Here is a 15,776-nt window from a genome sequence, read left to right as displayed (position 1 = left end):
TTTTGTTATTTATTCCACTCCAGTGACTGTAATTTTTTAATAGTTGCTGACAGTTAGTGAAACGAGTTTCCTAGTATGAAAATAAACATGGAATTTCTTCTCACATGTTACTGCAAACTAACAGAGGTTTTTCGTAAGCTGTTGAGCTCTCCGATTGCCAATTACTTGTTTAATGAGGCACTCTGTTTCAGAATTCTGTCGCAATAGCTGCTGTGAGATGAGTGCAAATTATACTGTGTTTTGGCAAAGGAAGTACTATTAAACCTGTCAACTAGAGAAATGTGGCTGCTACTCTTAAATGGTGATGCTTCTTCGAATGAGAGAAGGTTAACAATTCACATAAAAATAAATTGCCAATTCTGTTGGGATTTTGGTTGAATCTCCGTAACCCATCATATTTTTAACACTGAACGACTGGAATGGAAATTTACGAAAGGATTTAATTCCTTCTCTTGAGCTGAGCAGAATTAAAATAATGATGAGCATTCCCTTCAGGTGGAATGATAGGCACAAGGTAGATGCTGATTACTCACCTAAGGCTTGCCAAACTGACAAGGCATGATTCACAAATAAAATAGTTGATATTGAGAAAAATAAACAATTGATCTGTTGCATAACACAATGGTCAGTGTATTGTCAGCAGCTGAAAATAACGCATACAACAAGAATGTGGAAGCTAGCCATGTGTGCCTTGTGAATGGGAGTTGACATCGTTCAAAAAACATTGTCATGAAAGTATATCTGCCTTTGTCAGCAATACATTCAACAAATTAAATATATTTATAATCACCACACTATTTCAGGATACTCGTACTTTCGTAATAATACCCACCATTTTTTTCATGTGTGCAGCCTGTTGTATAATTAGTTTATTAATGCTGATAATGTGTATGTAACCATTGAAATGCTTTTTCTCATCATGGCGAGCCAATTAAAACATTGTTATTTGTGACCACTTTTTGACTGTTTTTAGCTTGCAGTGGAAATGTGATGTCCACATGTACATAGTGAAACTTATGTACTTCATATCTTGGACACTTTTTACCAGAAGAACAAAGGAGTCATATCTGTGGAAATTATGCCTTTTCAACTTTTTGCAACAGATCGTAGAGATACGTGAGCATAACAGGCAGCAAGTAGATAACCTTGTTTTACTTTCCTGCCTTGCTTCTAGATCACGTGATTTGACAATATTCCATACTTCCTTATTCACTACCCTCATGATGAATCATATATCCCTTCTTACGACCTGAAAACATTGTGGAGGCAGAAGATATAATCCTAGAGGCTAATGGCTCACCAGTTATTGAACTGTGCATTGTTCTTGACAAAAGAATAAGCAAAACAAAAGAACTGTACACATATGTGTAACTGAAAATACTATGTACTAGCGAAATGAGATGGAGCGCTTAAACAGCGAAAAATGAAACCTTATCCATTAAGGCCATATTTTTCGGATGGGCAACACTTCCACTGACCATATGCGCCATGCCGGGGCGAGCATACGGCAGAACTGCCTTCCTGCTTCCCGCCTCACCCCTCTCACAGTACTCGCGTGGCATGTGGTGCGAGAAACTGTGCCACAACCACAACATTGTGTGACCTGGCGTAGACGCGTGTCACATCCAGTCACATCTCGTTCCAATTTGCACGGTCCCACTTGAACCTGTGAAGTTGCAAAAATGCGTGCTGTGCTGCACCGCATTACACGTGTCTCAGTTTGCGTCTAGCATAAGATGTTAGGTCAATTTGTTACCATTAGATCTAAAATATTTTTTTCAAGAGTGGGATTCCAAACTATCTGTTCTAAACAGTTTTTAGAGAAGTTATTTAGTATTGTTTCACAGGATGTCTTGTCATGCCCACACTTACAAAACTATAACTATGTACATAAATTGTCAACCATTAGATGATTTACATCTCTTCTAGTGATAACAGTATCCTTGGGGAATATGTGTTCTATTGATCAGAGGTTTTCTCTAAATGTTTTGGTTACACCTGGGGAGGAGTCTGGTGATCGATAAAAATATCTCATTAGAGGCTTATGTCCACCGTTGGTACTGAGTCTTACTCAAACTATATCACATCCAGCTTCAATTTCTACCTACTTTTGTTTGAGTTTATTGTCTTCTCCAACAAATACACCACCTCCATTTACCACTAGCCTATCCATTTCAATTCACATTTAGATTTATCAAAAAAATCTCGCTGCTGTCAATTTCAGGATTTAACAGCTTTCTGTAAATAGTATTATTTGAACTCCACTGCTTCTTTGGAGTGCTTAAAACTCTGGCACTTTTTTTGAATGCTTTGGCAGTTGATCGTTAGTGTCACTTCTGCCTGGTAAAAATAAGTTAATGGTATTTTCCATAGGTCAGTCTTTCATATTGTATCTTAACTGCAACAGAGAAAAACATTAATTTGTGAGATATCAATTTTTATGTTTTGAATATATTTATTTACTGGCATCTTACAGAGTAATGTTTTAGAATTACTTTTGATTTAAACAAAATGTATTCACAGAATAAAAGATAATTAGAAGTATGTGTGGGATTAACATGGCACAGCTTGTAGACATTTATTTAAGCTGTTAGGGATAATAATAATAATAATAATAATAATAGCCTCATAACACATCTAAAAAATTAAATGTGTTGTGAACAGTCTATTGTACATTAAAAAGATTAGAAATATTCACAAACAGAATGCTAGGAGGAAATCTGTGTGCATTATATGATAACATTTGAGCAAGTAATCACATTTCTCCTTTTCTTCTTCATTACCGTTTAGGGCCATATTTCTTCTTGTATGTAGTGATTATGGTTATTCTCAGTGCTCCATTAACCACTGCTGACACATTTTATCCATTCATTTGCTCCTCTCTCGTTTCTGCTGTTTTACCATTTTAAATTTTTTGTAATGGCATCATCTATTTATTGGTACCAATGGCTGTATACATCATCTAATGAGCAATTGCTGTGTACATCATCTTATGAGACAATCATGCTATCTTCATAAAAGAAAATATTATGTATGCCAAAATATTTGTATCGAGATGAGCCCCCTCCCCCTCGTCCTCTGTAGTTTTCTGAACATCCAGTTGCCACCTATATACACTCGAAGCACCAGCAGTACAAAATATTGTGCTAACTTCTCATTAGCAGATCACTAGACGTCTTTGTATTTTTAGAAGATATAAATTTGGCTTCAGAGATATATGCCTATAACAATTAAATGACACTTGCAATTGTATGTTACTTTATAGCAGAGTTCGGAGATGTGGAGGTTTTCCCAGATGCAAATGTTTCAGTATGGTTTATATGTTTCTTTCATAGAGGCAGCAGGATTGCTTCACTTATTATCTCCCTTTTCCATTCTCCCTGCCTTTCTATTTCTCAATTATAACATGGTTTATATATCTAAAAACAAAGATGATGTGACTTACCAAATGAAAGTGCTGGCAGGCCGACAGACACACAAACAAACGCAAACATACACACAAAATTCAAGCTTTCGCAACAAACTGTTGCCTCATCAGGAAAGAGGGAAGGAGAGGGAAAGACAAAAGGATGTGGGTTTTAAGGGAGAGGGTAAGGAGTCATTCCAATCCCGGGAGCAGAAAGACTTACCTTAGGGAGAAAAAAGGATGGGTATACACTCGCACACACACACACACACACACATATCCATCCACACATATACAGACACAAGCAGACATCTGGTGTGGATGGATATGTGTGTGTGTGCGAGTGTATACCCGTCCTTTTTTCTCCCTAAGGTAAGTCTTTCCGCTCCCGGGATTGGAATGACTCCTTACCCTCTCCCTTAAAACCCACATCCTTTTGTCTTTCCCTCTCCTTCCCTCTTTCCTGATGAGGCAACAGTTTGTTGCGAAAGCTTGAATTTTGTGTGTATGTTTGCGTTTGTTTGTGTGTCTGTCGACCTGCCAGCACTTTCATTTGGTAAGTCACATCATCTTTGTTTTTAGATATATATTTCCTACGTGGAATGTTTCCCTCTATTATAACCTTATAACATGGTTTGCACTACAAATTGTCTGTAATCTGTAACTGACAGCATACCATAAAATAACATGGCTAAAAAGCTAACAGTTAGGATGAACACTCTGAAATCTTTTATGCATCAGCAGCAGCCTTATTAGTTATTTTCTTTACCATATGCCATAAAGTGAATATTTTGTTTCCAGTTTTCTATCATTGACTGTAAATAATGAAAAATATAATAGGAGTTGTGACACACAATTTCTGAAGTTTAGATAAAGTTATAGTAGGGGTATCAGAATATAATCCAGATTATGGTTTCTCTTTTGTTGGAAGCAAGCAACACACCAGTGTAAAGTTCACTAAGTATCCGTCATTTGTTCCCATCAATTGGCCTGTTAATTGCTATAAACAGGAGCACTATTTCAAACTATCTGAAAAACTTGTCACTTTTAAATGTTTTATAACAAAATGTCACACAATATTAGCTACCTTGAAGAGACACTTGTTAACATGCCTATGTTTGTATGAAGTAATTTTGTTTTTCTTTTCTTCTGTATCCCAGACGATGTCGCAGTCGTGAGGAGGAGCCGAGGTTTGTGTATGGACGCTATCGTCACCCTAGTGGTCGTCATCCACAGAGCTATCACCACCATCACCACCAACATGTAGAAGAAGAGGAAGGCATTTATGAAACAGCAGATCGTGATAGAGGAGGGGAACAACTCTGTGCAGATACTCCAGACAGTGAAAGGTGGGTATCGAGGCTGACAATCACCCATTTTCTTCTGATCCCACTTGTCTGTTCAAAGTTATTAAGTCTTGGTCTCCTCCAGTATGTATAGTACATTTGCATCTCCACATTGAATGTTTTGACAGTATAGCTACAAGATTACAATTTCAAAAATACAAATTCACTGATATTAAGGGTGTCTTGATTAAATGATTTTATTTTCTTGGTTTCAAGTTCATAAAATGTTACATTTTGGAAAAAACGTAACCCTATAATCTGAAAAGAAAGGAAAAATGTATGGTTTCTTTTATAATATTCTGAAAGTAGCTAGTTGTTTTGCTTATAATTTTCTCTTTGTTGTACATAGGAGACAAAATACATTTCTTGGGCATGGAAGCATTTATAATCAAAAAATTGTTGTGTGCATCTCAATAGAACATTGTGTGGCCTCTTAAAATACTGGAAGACAAGAGTACAGAAGATTTTATTGTAATCTTGGACAAGTGCACATTATGATTGTAAAGGACTGCAGAGATAGATGGGGAAGATGTTTAATAAGTATTTTAATAGGTCAAATAAAGAGTAGCAACAATGAGAAAACAGAAGAGAAAGAAAAACGTATATATGGGAGCAGATAAACATAACAAATACGAAAGAAGATGTTAAGATACAAAAGGCGACTTTTCAGAACTGTAAAGCTTGTGAAATAAAGTTTTTTGGAACTTCAGTGGCTCTACCAGTACAACACCATGCTGCCTTCCTGGGTGTCAGACTTACATCCCTAGTAAATTACTGCCCACAACTATATTATAAATAATTGTTGTAGTGTAGTTACAACACCCTCCACATTATATTCTTCTGCTCTGCAGCGTATTGTGTACACTACATTACTACATTTACTTGTTTTATTTTGGCTGTGCCAAGTAGCTAGTTTCACTACATAATATGTTAAGATTCTCATTTCTAACAGTGTGATCATATTTGCCAATTTTCTGTGTAGTGCTAAAGAACCCTCTTTATTGTGAGACGCTGAACATGAATTGATATACATTTGCCAATTATTCTGTGGTGTTTTAAGCAGCCTTTTCATTATTGGATGCTAAACACTGATCACACATGATTGATATATAAAATTTCTTCCCCACTGCTTATATGTATGCTTGTTTCTAGTAGTTATGCCAGGGAAATTAGCAGCAGCTCACTTTTGTGGGATGTATGGAACTTAGGATACATTCTGACTTAATGCAAAACAACTCAATTCCTTCTTAAAGCATAACTGCATTTTGTGAAATGGACTTACTTTTCATAGTTGTAACAATTTCAACATAACATTTTCTTGAACTACAGCCTATTATTTATGTTGTTCATACATGCACCACTGCAGAATCTTTTAAAATATATAGAATTACTACAGCAGCTATTATCTATAAGTTTTCACCTCTTCGGCCAAAGTTTTTAATGTTCAGAAAAGCATTATTCTTCACCAGAATGTGGCTATCAAGGAAAGGAGGAATAGCATCCAATCTCAGACAAGCTACTGGAGTCTGCTAGAGTATTTAGCTTGTTGGGCAGCTCAAATAGTTAGTATTAGTGGACAGGTTTCATGCATATACCTGGAAATGTAGTTGTAGTTTATGTTGAGAGACATTGCATCCACAATTTCCTCACTGGAAGATGGGAATATAAGGTGCAGCACTGGATTTTTTGTTAGAGGCTCCCCCTATAACTTGCTCCTAATACTGTTGCTATAACAGTACTAACTGCTGCTGAACGAATTCCTTTTGCTGTTCTTTTTCTTGCTACAACTGTCCTAATTTCTGCTGATGCATTTCTTCTCACTGTTGAGTGTTGTTGTTGCTGCTCCAGAAGTTTCAGGATTTCTGGGGTAATGTTGTGTGACTGGGCTATGCAGTACGCATTTTCATAGGAGTCATCATTACCACATCGGTTTTAGTCCAGACACCACTTTATTAATGCCAAGACACACTCCAAAGGTGCAAAGATGCTACGTATGTATTACCTTGACAATCTATCAACTCACAGTTATCAGTAACACCATTACCATATGATCCTATCATAATCAAATCCAAAAGCCGATACCATCAATAAGAAATCCACACAACACCAAGACTAACTAGAATAGATACATTTACAAACCCTATTTCATCAAGTTGGCAACAAAGAACATGACAAATGAGCATGATCAGTGGTGAACAGCACTTTATGCCTAGCCAGTGACCAAAGGCAGTTTCAAATAGCATGACAGTTGTTGGGCCAATGACAAACACACAAAATTCTTCCTTACAGTGCGATCAGCAGATTTCCAGCTGTTGAGGTGAGTGTCTCCTTTTATTTAGCAGGGATACTAGAACCATCAATTGAAATTAGTAATTAATTCATGCATCATGTTTCCACAACATAATGGAGGAGAGCCTTGAGGAGCAATTTTAACAAAATTGATCTTGATTTGTCGTGTAGTGAATGAAGTATACCTCCCAGATTCTATCCAGGTTTTGTTCAAGTTTTCAGTCAGGCTCATATCAGCACTTCTGCTATCCAGAATGCATACCAAAATAATTACACTTGATTTGTAACCTATCTGGATGTTGCTGGATGAAATAAAACCTGTTGTGTTACAGTTTTATTTGTAAACCCCTTTTCAAGTTTCTGCATAAGTACAAACCATCAGAACATCCGTACTTGGCTCAGAGCCCAAGAACTCCCCAATTCACACATGTAATAAGAGTATGTTGGATAATTACTGCATTAGGTAGACTGATTTTCACCCCTTCTGGTAATATGACGAACATTTATGCTTGTTTCTACCTCTTCGTCTATGTCCATACTGTGCAGGTCATTGTCAAGTGCATAGCAGGGAGTACTTCTCATTATATCATGTATTAGGATTTCTTCCCATTCCATCAACGTATGGAGCATGGGAAGAATGCTTGCTTAAATGCAGCTGTTGATGCTATAATTAGCCTAATCACTGGTTTTGCAGGAGATAGATAAGGGGATTCTAGTATTTCTTAAATGATGGAATAATTTTAACCACAGTAGGCTGTCATTTCTTAGGACAAAATCACACTAGCTAGAGAAGTTAATGCAGAAAATCAAAAACATACTGTCGTACATTGGAACCATCTCAGATAAAGAGCAAATATGTTACATAAGAATAACATTCATATAGGTTACCATACCAACAACACATTGAGTGACATTATACATATACATTTAAAAACACAGAAATAGCCACCCTCCAATAAATGAAATCCGATTGGTGGTTGCAGAGCTCCACACAGAAGTGGATCTGTAATTTTACATATGATGAAAATTATTAACTTTAATACATTACTTTAGGAAAATGAACACGAGATAGCTGCAGTAAAAATATTGCCAGAAAGGTGCTTATTTTTATATACCAGTAATAAACGTATATCATTTTAATACTTTACAGTATTGTAAACAATTTTAACAATACTGTGAATGATGTTGCAATTCCACAGACCAATGTGACAAGGGACTGTGATCAAAATTAAGAACTGTTTTACTACAGTGTGCCACTTTATGATTTGTGTAATGACTGTAAGCATGGAGGCTATTTTCAAAATGGAATATAAAATTGAGGCCAATTTTAAAAAAGATAGCCTCATTGCAACAATAACAAAAATTTGAGTATGCCTATAATGGTTATAAGTATAGTCAAAGTCCATCATGTAAGAAGTGTAATAAGAATTAACATCATGTGCACAAGATTGTGATTACATGATGGCAGCTCCCTCTGGCGTTAATTCTGTCTCTGCAAACAGGTCTCAGCATGCTCTTGGGGTGATACATGTTTCCCACGATTTACACAGTTACACGCATGTGTGAGTGCAGAAAAATACATGGTATGCTGCTGGATGAATGTTCAAGGGCTAGTAAGCTACCTGTTAGTACGGTTTTTGCCTACTTGACTTGTTGTGAAAGTTGTTCTTGTAAGGTGATTGGTATGTGCAAGACCATATATGTAACATTGAACATGTGTGTGAGTTGGAACATGTCTCTCCCCGCATAACATGAAACAAAGTTTTTAAATGTGACCTACACATCACCAATATCATGTAAGTAATTTAAACAACTGCAATACAGAAGTGTGATGTTTTTCCTATTTACTATACTTTTGATATCATATTGCAGGCATTTGAAATGGCCTAAGGCCAAAACTGGCCAGTAATGTAATTTATATGTGTGGTGCATTAAAGGAATAAAACTGACAGCTTATGGTGATTAAAATGGTTACGTCATTTAGCCAATATACTGAGGCTGTGGACCTGTACATGAAGAAATTATTGAATTCTAGTATGCTCATAGATTCCTCACTTAATACTGATTATTGAAACTTTGGAAATAGACTTCCATGAAATAGCTGGCATCTTTCTGCAAGAGTCTTTCAGTTCAGATTTTTCAGTATTTTTGTGGCACTGTCTTGCTGGTCAAACAAACATGTGATCATTCCTGCTGCCCTTTTCTGTATACAGTCAATACTTCATGTTAGCCTTATTTATTAGGGGGTTCCACTTGCTTGAGAAATATTCTAGGATAGTTCACACAAGTGTTCAGTAAACAGTCTCCCTTGTAGACTGATTGCATTTTCACAGTATGCTACCAATTAGCTATTACTGCAACCTACTTTACACAAGATAGATCCTATGGGATCATTCCATTTCACAGCCTCACAAATTATTATACCCAGGTATTTGTATGAGTTAAGTGACTCCAGTTGTCCTCAAAGCAAGTTTCCTCTCTTTGCATCACTTTAAAGTCAGATCCAGATCTGACTGGATACCTGTGCAGCTTTGGTTCATTTTAGATAATTTTGTCATCTGCAAAAGTTTTGATCTGTGGTTTTCAAGATGATGAGAGAAAAACATTAGTCAAGTTTGCATCATCAATGTTTTTTGGAATCTGTGATCGGCATGGAAGAGATCATTATATCAAAGAGACCTCATTACATTTGACCTCATAGATATTCTAAGATGTTATAACAGATAGATGCCAATGGTATTTTATGGTACATTTGTGGATCAGATCTGTTAACTTTCATGTAGATGGATGGGACTTGTTCTTTCTTCCAACCACTGGACACAGTTTGTTGTTCAAGTGATCTACAGTGTATTATGGATAAGCAAGGGGCTAACTCAGCTGCAAATTTTATATATACTCTGACAGGGACTCCAGTGAGCCCTGGGGCCTTGTAATACAAGGTGTACATGAAGTCCGGGAACACTTTCAACTATTTATTGCACAAGAACTAAACATTGTACATATGTCATACATACTGCATTTTGAAGAGAAACTCGGGGAGGTTTTTTTTTTTTTTTTTTTTTTTCCCCCCCCCCTTACAAACATTCAATATGAGTGATCCGGAAGATGTCAATATGGTAATCTAATTCTTGCCATACCTGCCCCAGCATGGCATCATCAACTGTGGCAGTCGCTTACCGTATTCTCTCCCGGAGCTCTGTTACATCACATGGTACAGACGCTACATATACCAGATTGTTAATGTGTCCCCACACAAAAAAGTCACACAGAGTGAGATCTGGTGATCGGGGAAGCCATTTTATGAAACATGATATCTGTACAGCAAGGCTGATCCATTGATGCAGCAGTTCCATTTTCAGGTACCCACTAACTTCATGATGAAAGTGGGGTGGAACCCCATCCTGCTGAAGGATGAAAGGAGAGTATAGTTTTTGACATGACAAGGCACAAAAAACATTTACCTTTGGGGAAACTCACTCAAATTCAATGCATTCGTGTGGATGCTTTGTACCCCAGATTCAACAATTATGCCTGTTCACTTTCACATTAATGTGAAAAGTGGCTTGTTCGCTAAAAATTAAGCGATCAAAAATGCCATCCCCATTCTCATTCAATTGTTGCAACTGCGAACAAAACTCAAAATGCTTGTCTTTGTCGCCGTCATTGAGCTTCTGCACTAGCTCCAATTTGAATGGTTTCATAGACAGCTTTTGTCGCAAGACTGTGCAATAAACAACTGAAAGTGTTCCCAGACTTCATGTACATCCTGTATTTTAACCATTTCAGATGTTTCTGAAAGAGATTCTCACACTCATCTTTGCAGTTGTGCAGGAAGTAAACTTGCTTAGAAAACATACTTAGTAAAGGAACAATTGAAACAGAGTTCAGAACTTCTGCTTTTGCTTTACTGTCCTCAATTTTGGTTCCTATCTCATCTATAAGTGTGTAGACAGTAAATTTGTAGCCAATGACAGCCCTTACATTTGTCTTCTGGTTTTGTGAGAGATACTTCAATAAGATTCAGGTGTGGTAATTGTTCAAGGCTTCATGCGTTACACCTCTGACAGCCAAACACATTTCATTTATTGTCTCTATATCTAATAGCCCTATGCTTATTTTACATGTATTGTGTAGTAATCACTGCTTCTTTAGAAGCTTCTTTACTAAACTGTATGCTGTGGAGGGTTCCCTCTTTTGTGAGCAGTTCTACTGGGTACATATCTGTTCAGTGCTTCTTCAACTAATTTTCTGAACTTGAACCACATTTTCTCAACATGATACTGCCAAGAACTAAAAGTTTCAAGTTGCCTCTAGGAATATGGCACTACTGCCACTTTAGGCAGTTTACTACAAATAAATCTTTCTACTTGATTTAGTTATCTTTTTTACTTTGGTAACCACTGTTGCGGTTCTCAGGTATTGTTGAAAGGAAAGTGCGAGTATTAGTTGAGGACCAATTGGATGAAAATCAGTGTGGGTTTAGGCCTCTTAGAGGTTGTCAGGACCAGATCTTTAGCTTACGGCAAATAATGGAGAAGTGTTCTGAGTGGAACAGGGAATTGTATCTATGCTTTATAGATCTAGAAAAGGCATATGACCGGGTTCCTAGGAGGAAGTTATTGTCTGTTCTACGAGATTATGGAATAGGAGGCAAACTTTTGCAAGCAATTAAAGGTCTTTACATGGATAGTCAGGCAGCAGTTAGAGTTGACGGTAAATTGAATTCATGGTTCAGAGTAGTTTCAGGGGTAAGACAAGGCTGCAACCTGTCTCCACTGTTGTTCATATTATTTATGGGTCATATGTTGAAGACAATAGACTGGCTGGGTGAGATCAAGATATGTGAACACAAAATAAGCAGTCTTGCATATGCGGATGACTTAGTTGTGATGCCAGATTCGATTTAAAGTTTGCAAAGTAATATTTCAGAGCTAGATCAGAAATGTAAGGACTATGGTATGAAGATTAGCATCTCCAAAACGAAAGTAATGTCAGTGGGAAGGAAATATAAACGGAGTGAGTGCCAAATAAGAGGAACAAAGTTAGAGCAGGTGGACGGTTTCAAGTGCTTAGGATGCATATTCTCACAGGATGGCAACATAGTGAAAGAACTGGAAGCGAGGTGTAGCAAAGCTAATGCAGTGAGTGCTCAGCTATGATCTACTCTCTTCTGCAAGAAGGAAGTCAGTTCCAAGACTAAGTTATCTGTGCACCGTTCAATCTTTTGACCAACTTTGTTGTATGGGAACGAAAGCTGGGTGGATTCAGGTTACCTTATCAACAAGGTTGAGGTTACGGATATGAAAGTAGCTAGGATGATTGCAGGTACTAGTAGATGGGAACAATGGCAGGAGGGTGTCCACAATGAGGAAATCAAAGAAAAACTGGGAATGAACTCTATAGATGTAGCAGTCAGGACGAACAGGCATAGATGGTGGGGTCATGTTAGACGCATGGGAGAAGCAAGGTTACCCAAGAGACTCATGGGTTCAGCATTAGAGGGTAGGAGTCAGGGCGGACCAAGGAGAAGGTACCTGGATTCGGTTAAGAATGATTTTGAAGTAATAGGTTTAACATCAGAAGAGGCACCAATGTTAGCACTGAATAGGGGATCATGGAGGAATTTTATAAGGTGGCTATGCTCCAGACTGAACGCTGAAAGGCATAATCAGTCTTAAATGATGATGATGATGATGAACCACTGTTGCTGTATAGTCTCATGGTCACTGATATCAGTTTTGATGTGGGCATTCTTTAAGAGGCCATGTCTCTTTGTTGCCATTAGATCTAATATATTTTTATCATGAGTCAATTACCAAACTATCTGTTCTAAGCAATATTCAGAGAAGGCAATTTGTATTGTTTTGCAGGATGTATTGTCCATCCACCATGTACAAAACTGAAAGTACATCAATCAAATGTTCGATGTACATCCTTATAAACTGACGAGAACTAATGCTCTGCTGTAGATATGGCTGGATTGTGCTCATGCATGCACTGAAAAAGGCTGCACACTTGAAACTGTACAGTAATAAAAACAAAATAAAAGGAAATTTTATTTCATCAATTGACAGCATATGTGCTAAAATGTTACCATTCGTTTAAAATTATTGACTAAATTTAAAGCTTGAATCATCAGCCTCCTTATAATATTGGCCTGTTGACCAAACTACTGCTTTATCCTCTACACAAGGTGTCATTGGACAACATTATTGGAGGAACATGAAGTCAACCATCCATTCTGCAGCCCAGCAGTATCAGTTCCTTCAAATAGCTCTTTTTCCTCACAAAGCTGAGTGGACACCATTCACATCTTTCCACCAAGGTAAATTACTTGGCTGAAATTCTGAAGATAATAGGGATAAAGCACAGGGAGTGAAAGATTATTTACAACCTGTATAGAAACCAGTCTGCAGTTGTAGAGTCAAAAGATGCAAAAGAAGAGCAGTGGTTGAGAAGGGAGTGAGACAGTGTTATAATTTATCCCAGTTTTATTCGCTCTGTACATTGAGTAAGCAGAATTAACTAAGCAAGAAATGTTAAAATAATTTGTATTCCACGTAGTGCATCCCACAGATGAAAGGGAAAATTACAAGCAACAGACAACAGGAAATACTTTAGTGACTGCCCTTTTTTATCCATCATCCTGCTGTCCCACTATACGGACAACTATAGAAGTCCTAAATGGATGTGCACCAGGGTATAATCTAACCTGAAAATCAAATCATTCTAATCGTACTCAGGTTAGAGAAGTGACATACATTCAGATACAAAAATCCAATCATAGTTTGCTTAGGAATAAATTAGAGCTATAAATGACACTATCTTTTGTTGGGTGTGTATGCTCTATGATTTCTGTTTTACTATGCAGTTTATGCCAGTTAAATTCCTGCCCCTGACAAACTAACATATCTGCATCCTTTTGCCTATCTTTAACACACAAAGAACTGACTGTTTCACTCCTTCTTCAAATGTGTCTTACCTTTAGGAAAGGACCATTTCTAAACTATGGCCCACAACTTGCCATCTTATTTAAACTGTTTACTATAATAACTTATTTCCATTCCTCCAGAAAGCTGCCGCCTGACCAACAGCGACATCTCATTCTACGGCATCATTTAACACATATCTGGCCTTTTCACCATACAAAATTTTTTCTCTCAACATCAACATAAAATTGAAAGCAAAACTCATTTTTTGTTGTTCTGACTTTCATTTTTGAGGTCCATTGTGCAAACTTGTAGGATGATAAAAATGGAGATGAGCAAGACCACCTCCTATGCTAACTTTTCCATGTGGAGCATTTGGGTGAACTTCCTGCTTCCAAGATTTAAAATATATGGTCTGGTACAGTTAGATATGAGTTTTTGTGGCCTAGTTTCTTGCAAAACAACTCGAATTCTCCTCACATGTTGCATCTCTATGGTTCCTCTGTGGGTCCAGAGCTACGATCTCAGTGTCTCAATGTTGCACTCCGGTTATGCAGAAGCCAACTCTGCTTCTCTGTCTATATGAAATCTGTCTGCACCAAGCAAGCAGGTACAGCAAAGAGGAAACTTGTAACATATACTGAAATGGGTCAAGATGAAAATATCTAAGAAGAAAAGCTGGGGGTTAATAAAACAGCGAGAGGAAAAAGAAATCTCCACTATAATAGTTACAGGCAAGAGGGGGAAGTTGATTAAAATGTAAAATTAGAGAAAAATATGTAGTAAGGATTAATGAAATTACAGTGGTAAATAAATGAAGGAAGAAGTAAATGCAGATTGGTGTAATATGATGTTTGCTATGGAAGATAATTTTGTGCCCAAACAAAAAGTTATTGAAATATTTTTTGTAGAATTTCTATTAGGCCAGTTAAAAAAATAGCAAAAAAAAGAGAACTATGTACATTATGAGAAGACTTGCTTATGTTGTTTCAAATCAAGGATAGATGTGGAAATGTCTTTTGTCTCTAGTCTCTTTCTTCCTGATGTGCTTCTCAGTCATGCTTCTTTATAAATGTATAGATTCTGGTTCTATAATTTTAATTTTGAATGAGATTTTCATGTTGCATCAGACTTACAGTGACTGTAAAAAGATTCAGAACCCTACATATTTCAATTTGAAGCTTCATTAGGAGAATGCTCACTGTGCTTACGACAATTTAGAGTGTAAATTTTTAGATACTGTAGTATTTATTTTCCATGTGAAGAAAGAAAATAATAAGACATAATATACACTACATTAAGCAAGTTAAACCTCAATATACACTACATTAAGCAAGTTAAAACTTTGGCAGTTGTCCCTTTTTGACACGCAATAAGTATTCTGACAGTTGACAGAATGTATTAAGACACACAAGTTTTTAAAGGTTCCTTTACCAATCTGGATTAGTTGTATATGGTAATTTAATAAAAATGTTGTAGTACATCAGCATTTTGACATGGAAGACTTTGTGCGCATTGGTCAACATAAGAAAATACCTCCCTATAGTCTTGGCATATATGGCATCACATCTGTACTGAGAAGCCAGAATTATCCATATGGGCACAAATATGTACCAGAGCCATTTACAGATACACAATATCCTACCCAGCTGATTCAGCAATAGATTTTCCACTAAATTTCTCCCAATGACAAAGTAAAACAGTCACCAACAAGTACTCCACTTATCACACAAAAATACTCAGGTCTTTAATAAGGCAATCATGTCCTTCATCGGGGCTTAAAGTTCCTCCATGATGAGAGTCATC

General features: G+C 37.0%; 1 protein-coding gene across 1 annotated transcript in view; it reads left to right on the top strand.

Moving 5' to 3' along the window:
• Positions 1 to 15,776, top strand: part of LOC126473271 (disintegrin and metalloproteinase domain-containing protein 22) — a 1,075,530-nt gene that overhangs the window by 1,049,586 nt on the left and 10,168 nt on the right. The window contains exon 25 of the mRNA XM_050100225.1: positions 4,567 to 4,755. Coding sequence (XP_049956182.1) covers positions 4,567 to 4,755 — 189 coding nt within the window. The remainder of the gene's footprint in view (positions 1 to 4,566; positions 4,756 to 15,776) is intronic.

Source organism: Schistocerca serialis, chromosome 4 (genome assembly GCF_023864345.2).
Source record: "Schistocerca serialis cubense isolate TAMUIC-IGC-003099 chromosome 4, iqSchSeri2.2, whole genome shotgun sequence".
Taxonomy (NCBI): Eukaryota; Metazoa; Arthropoda; class Insecta; order Orthoptera; family Acrididae; genus Schistocerca; species Schistocerca serialis.
This window is presented reverse-complemented; position numbering and strand designations above follow the sequence as displayed.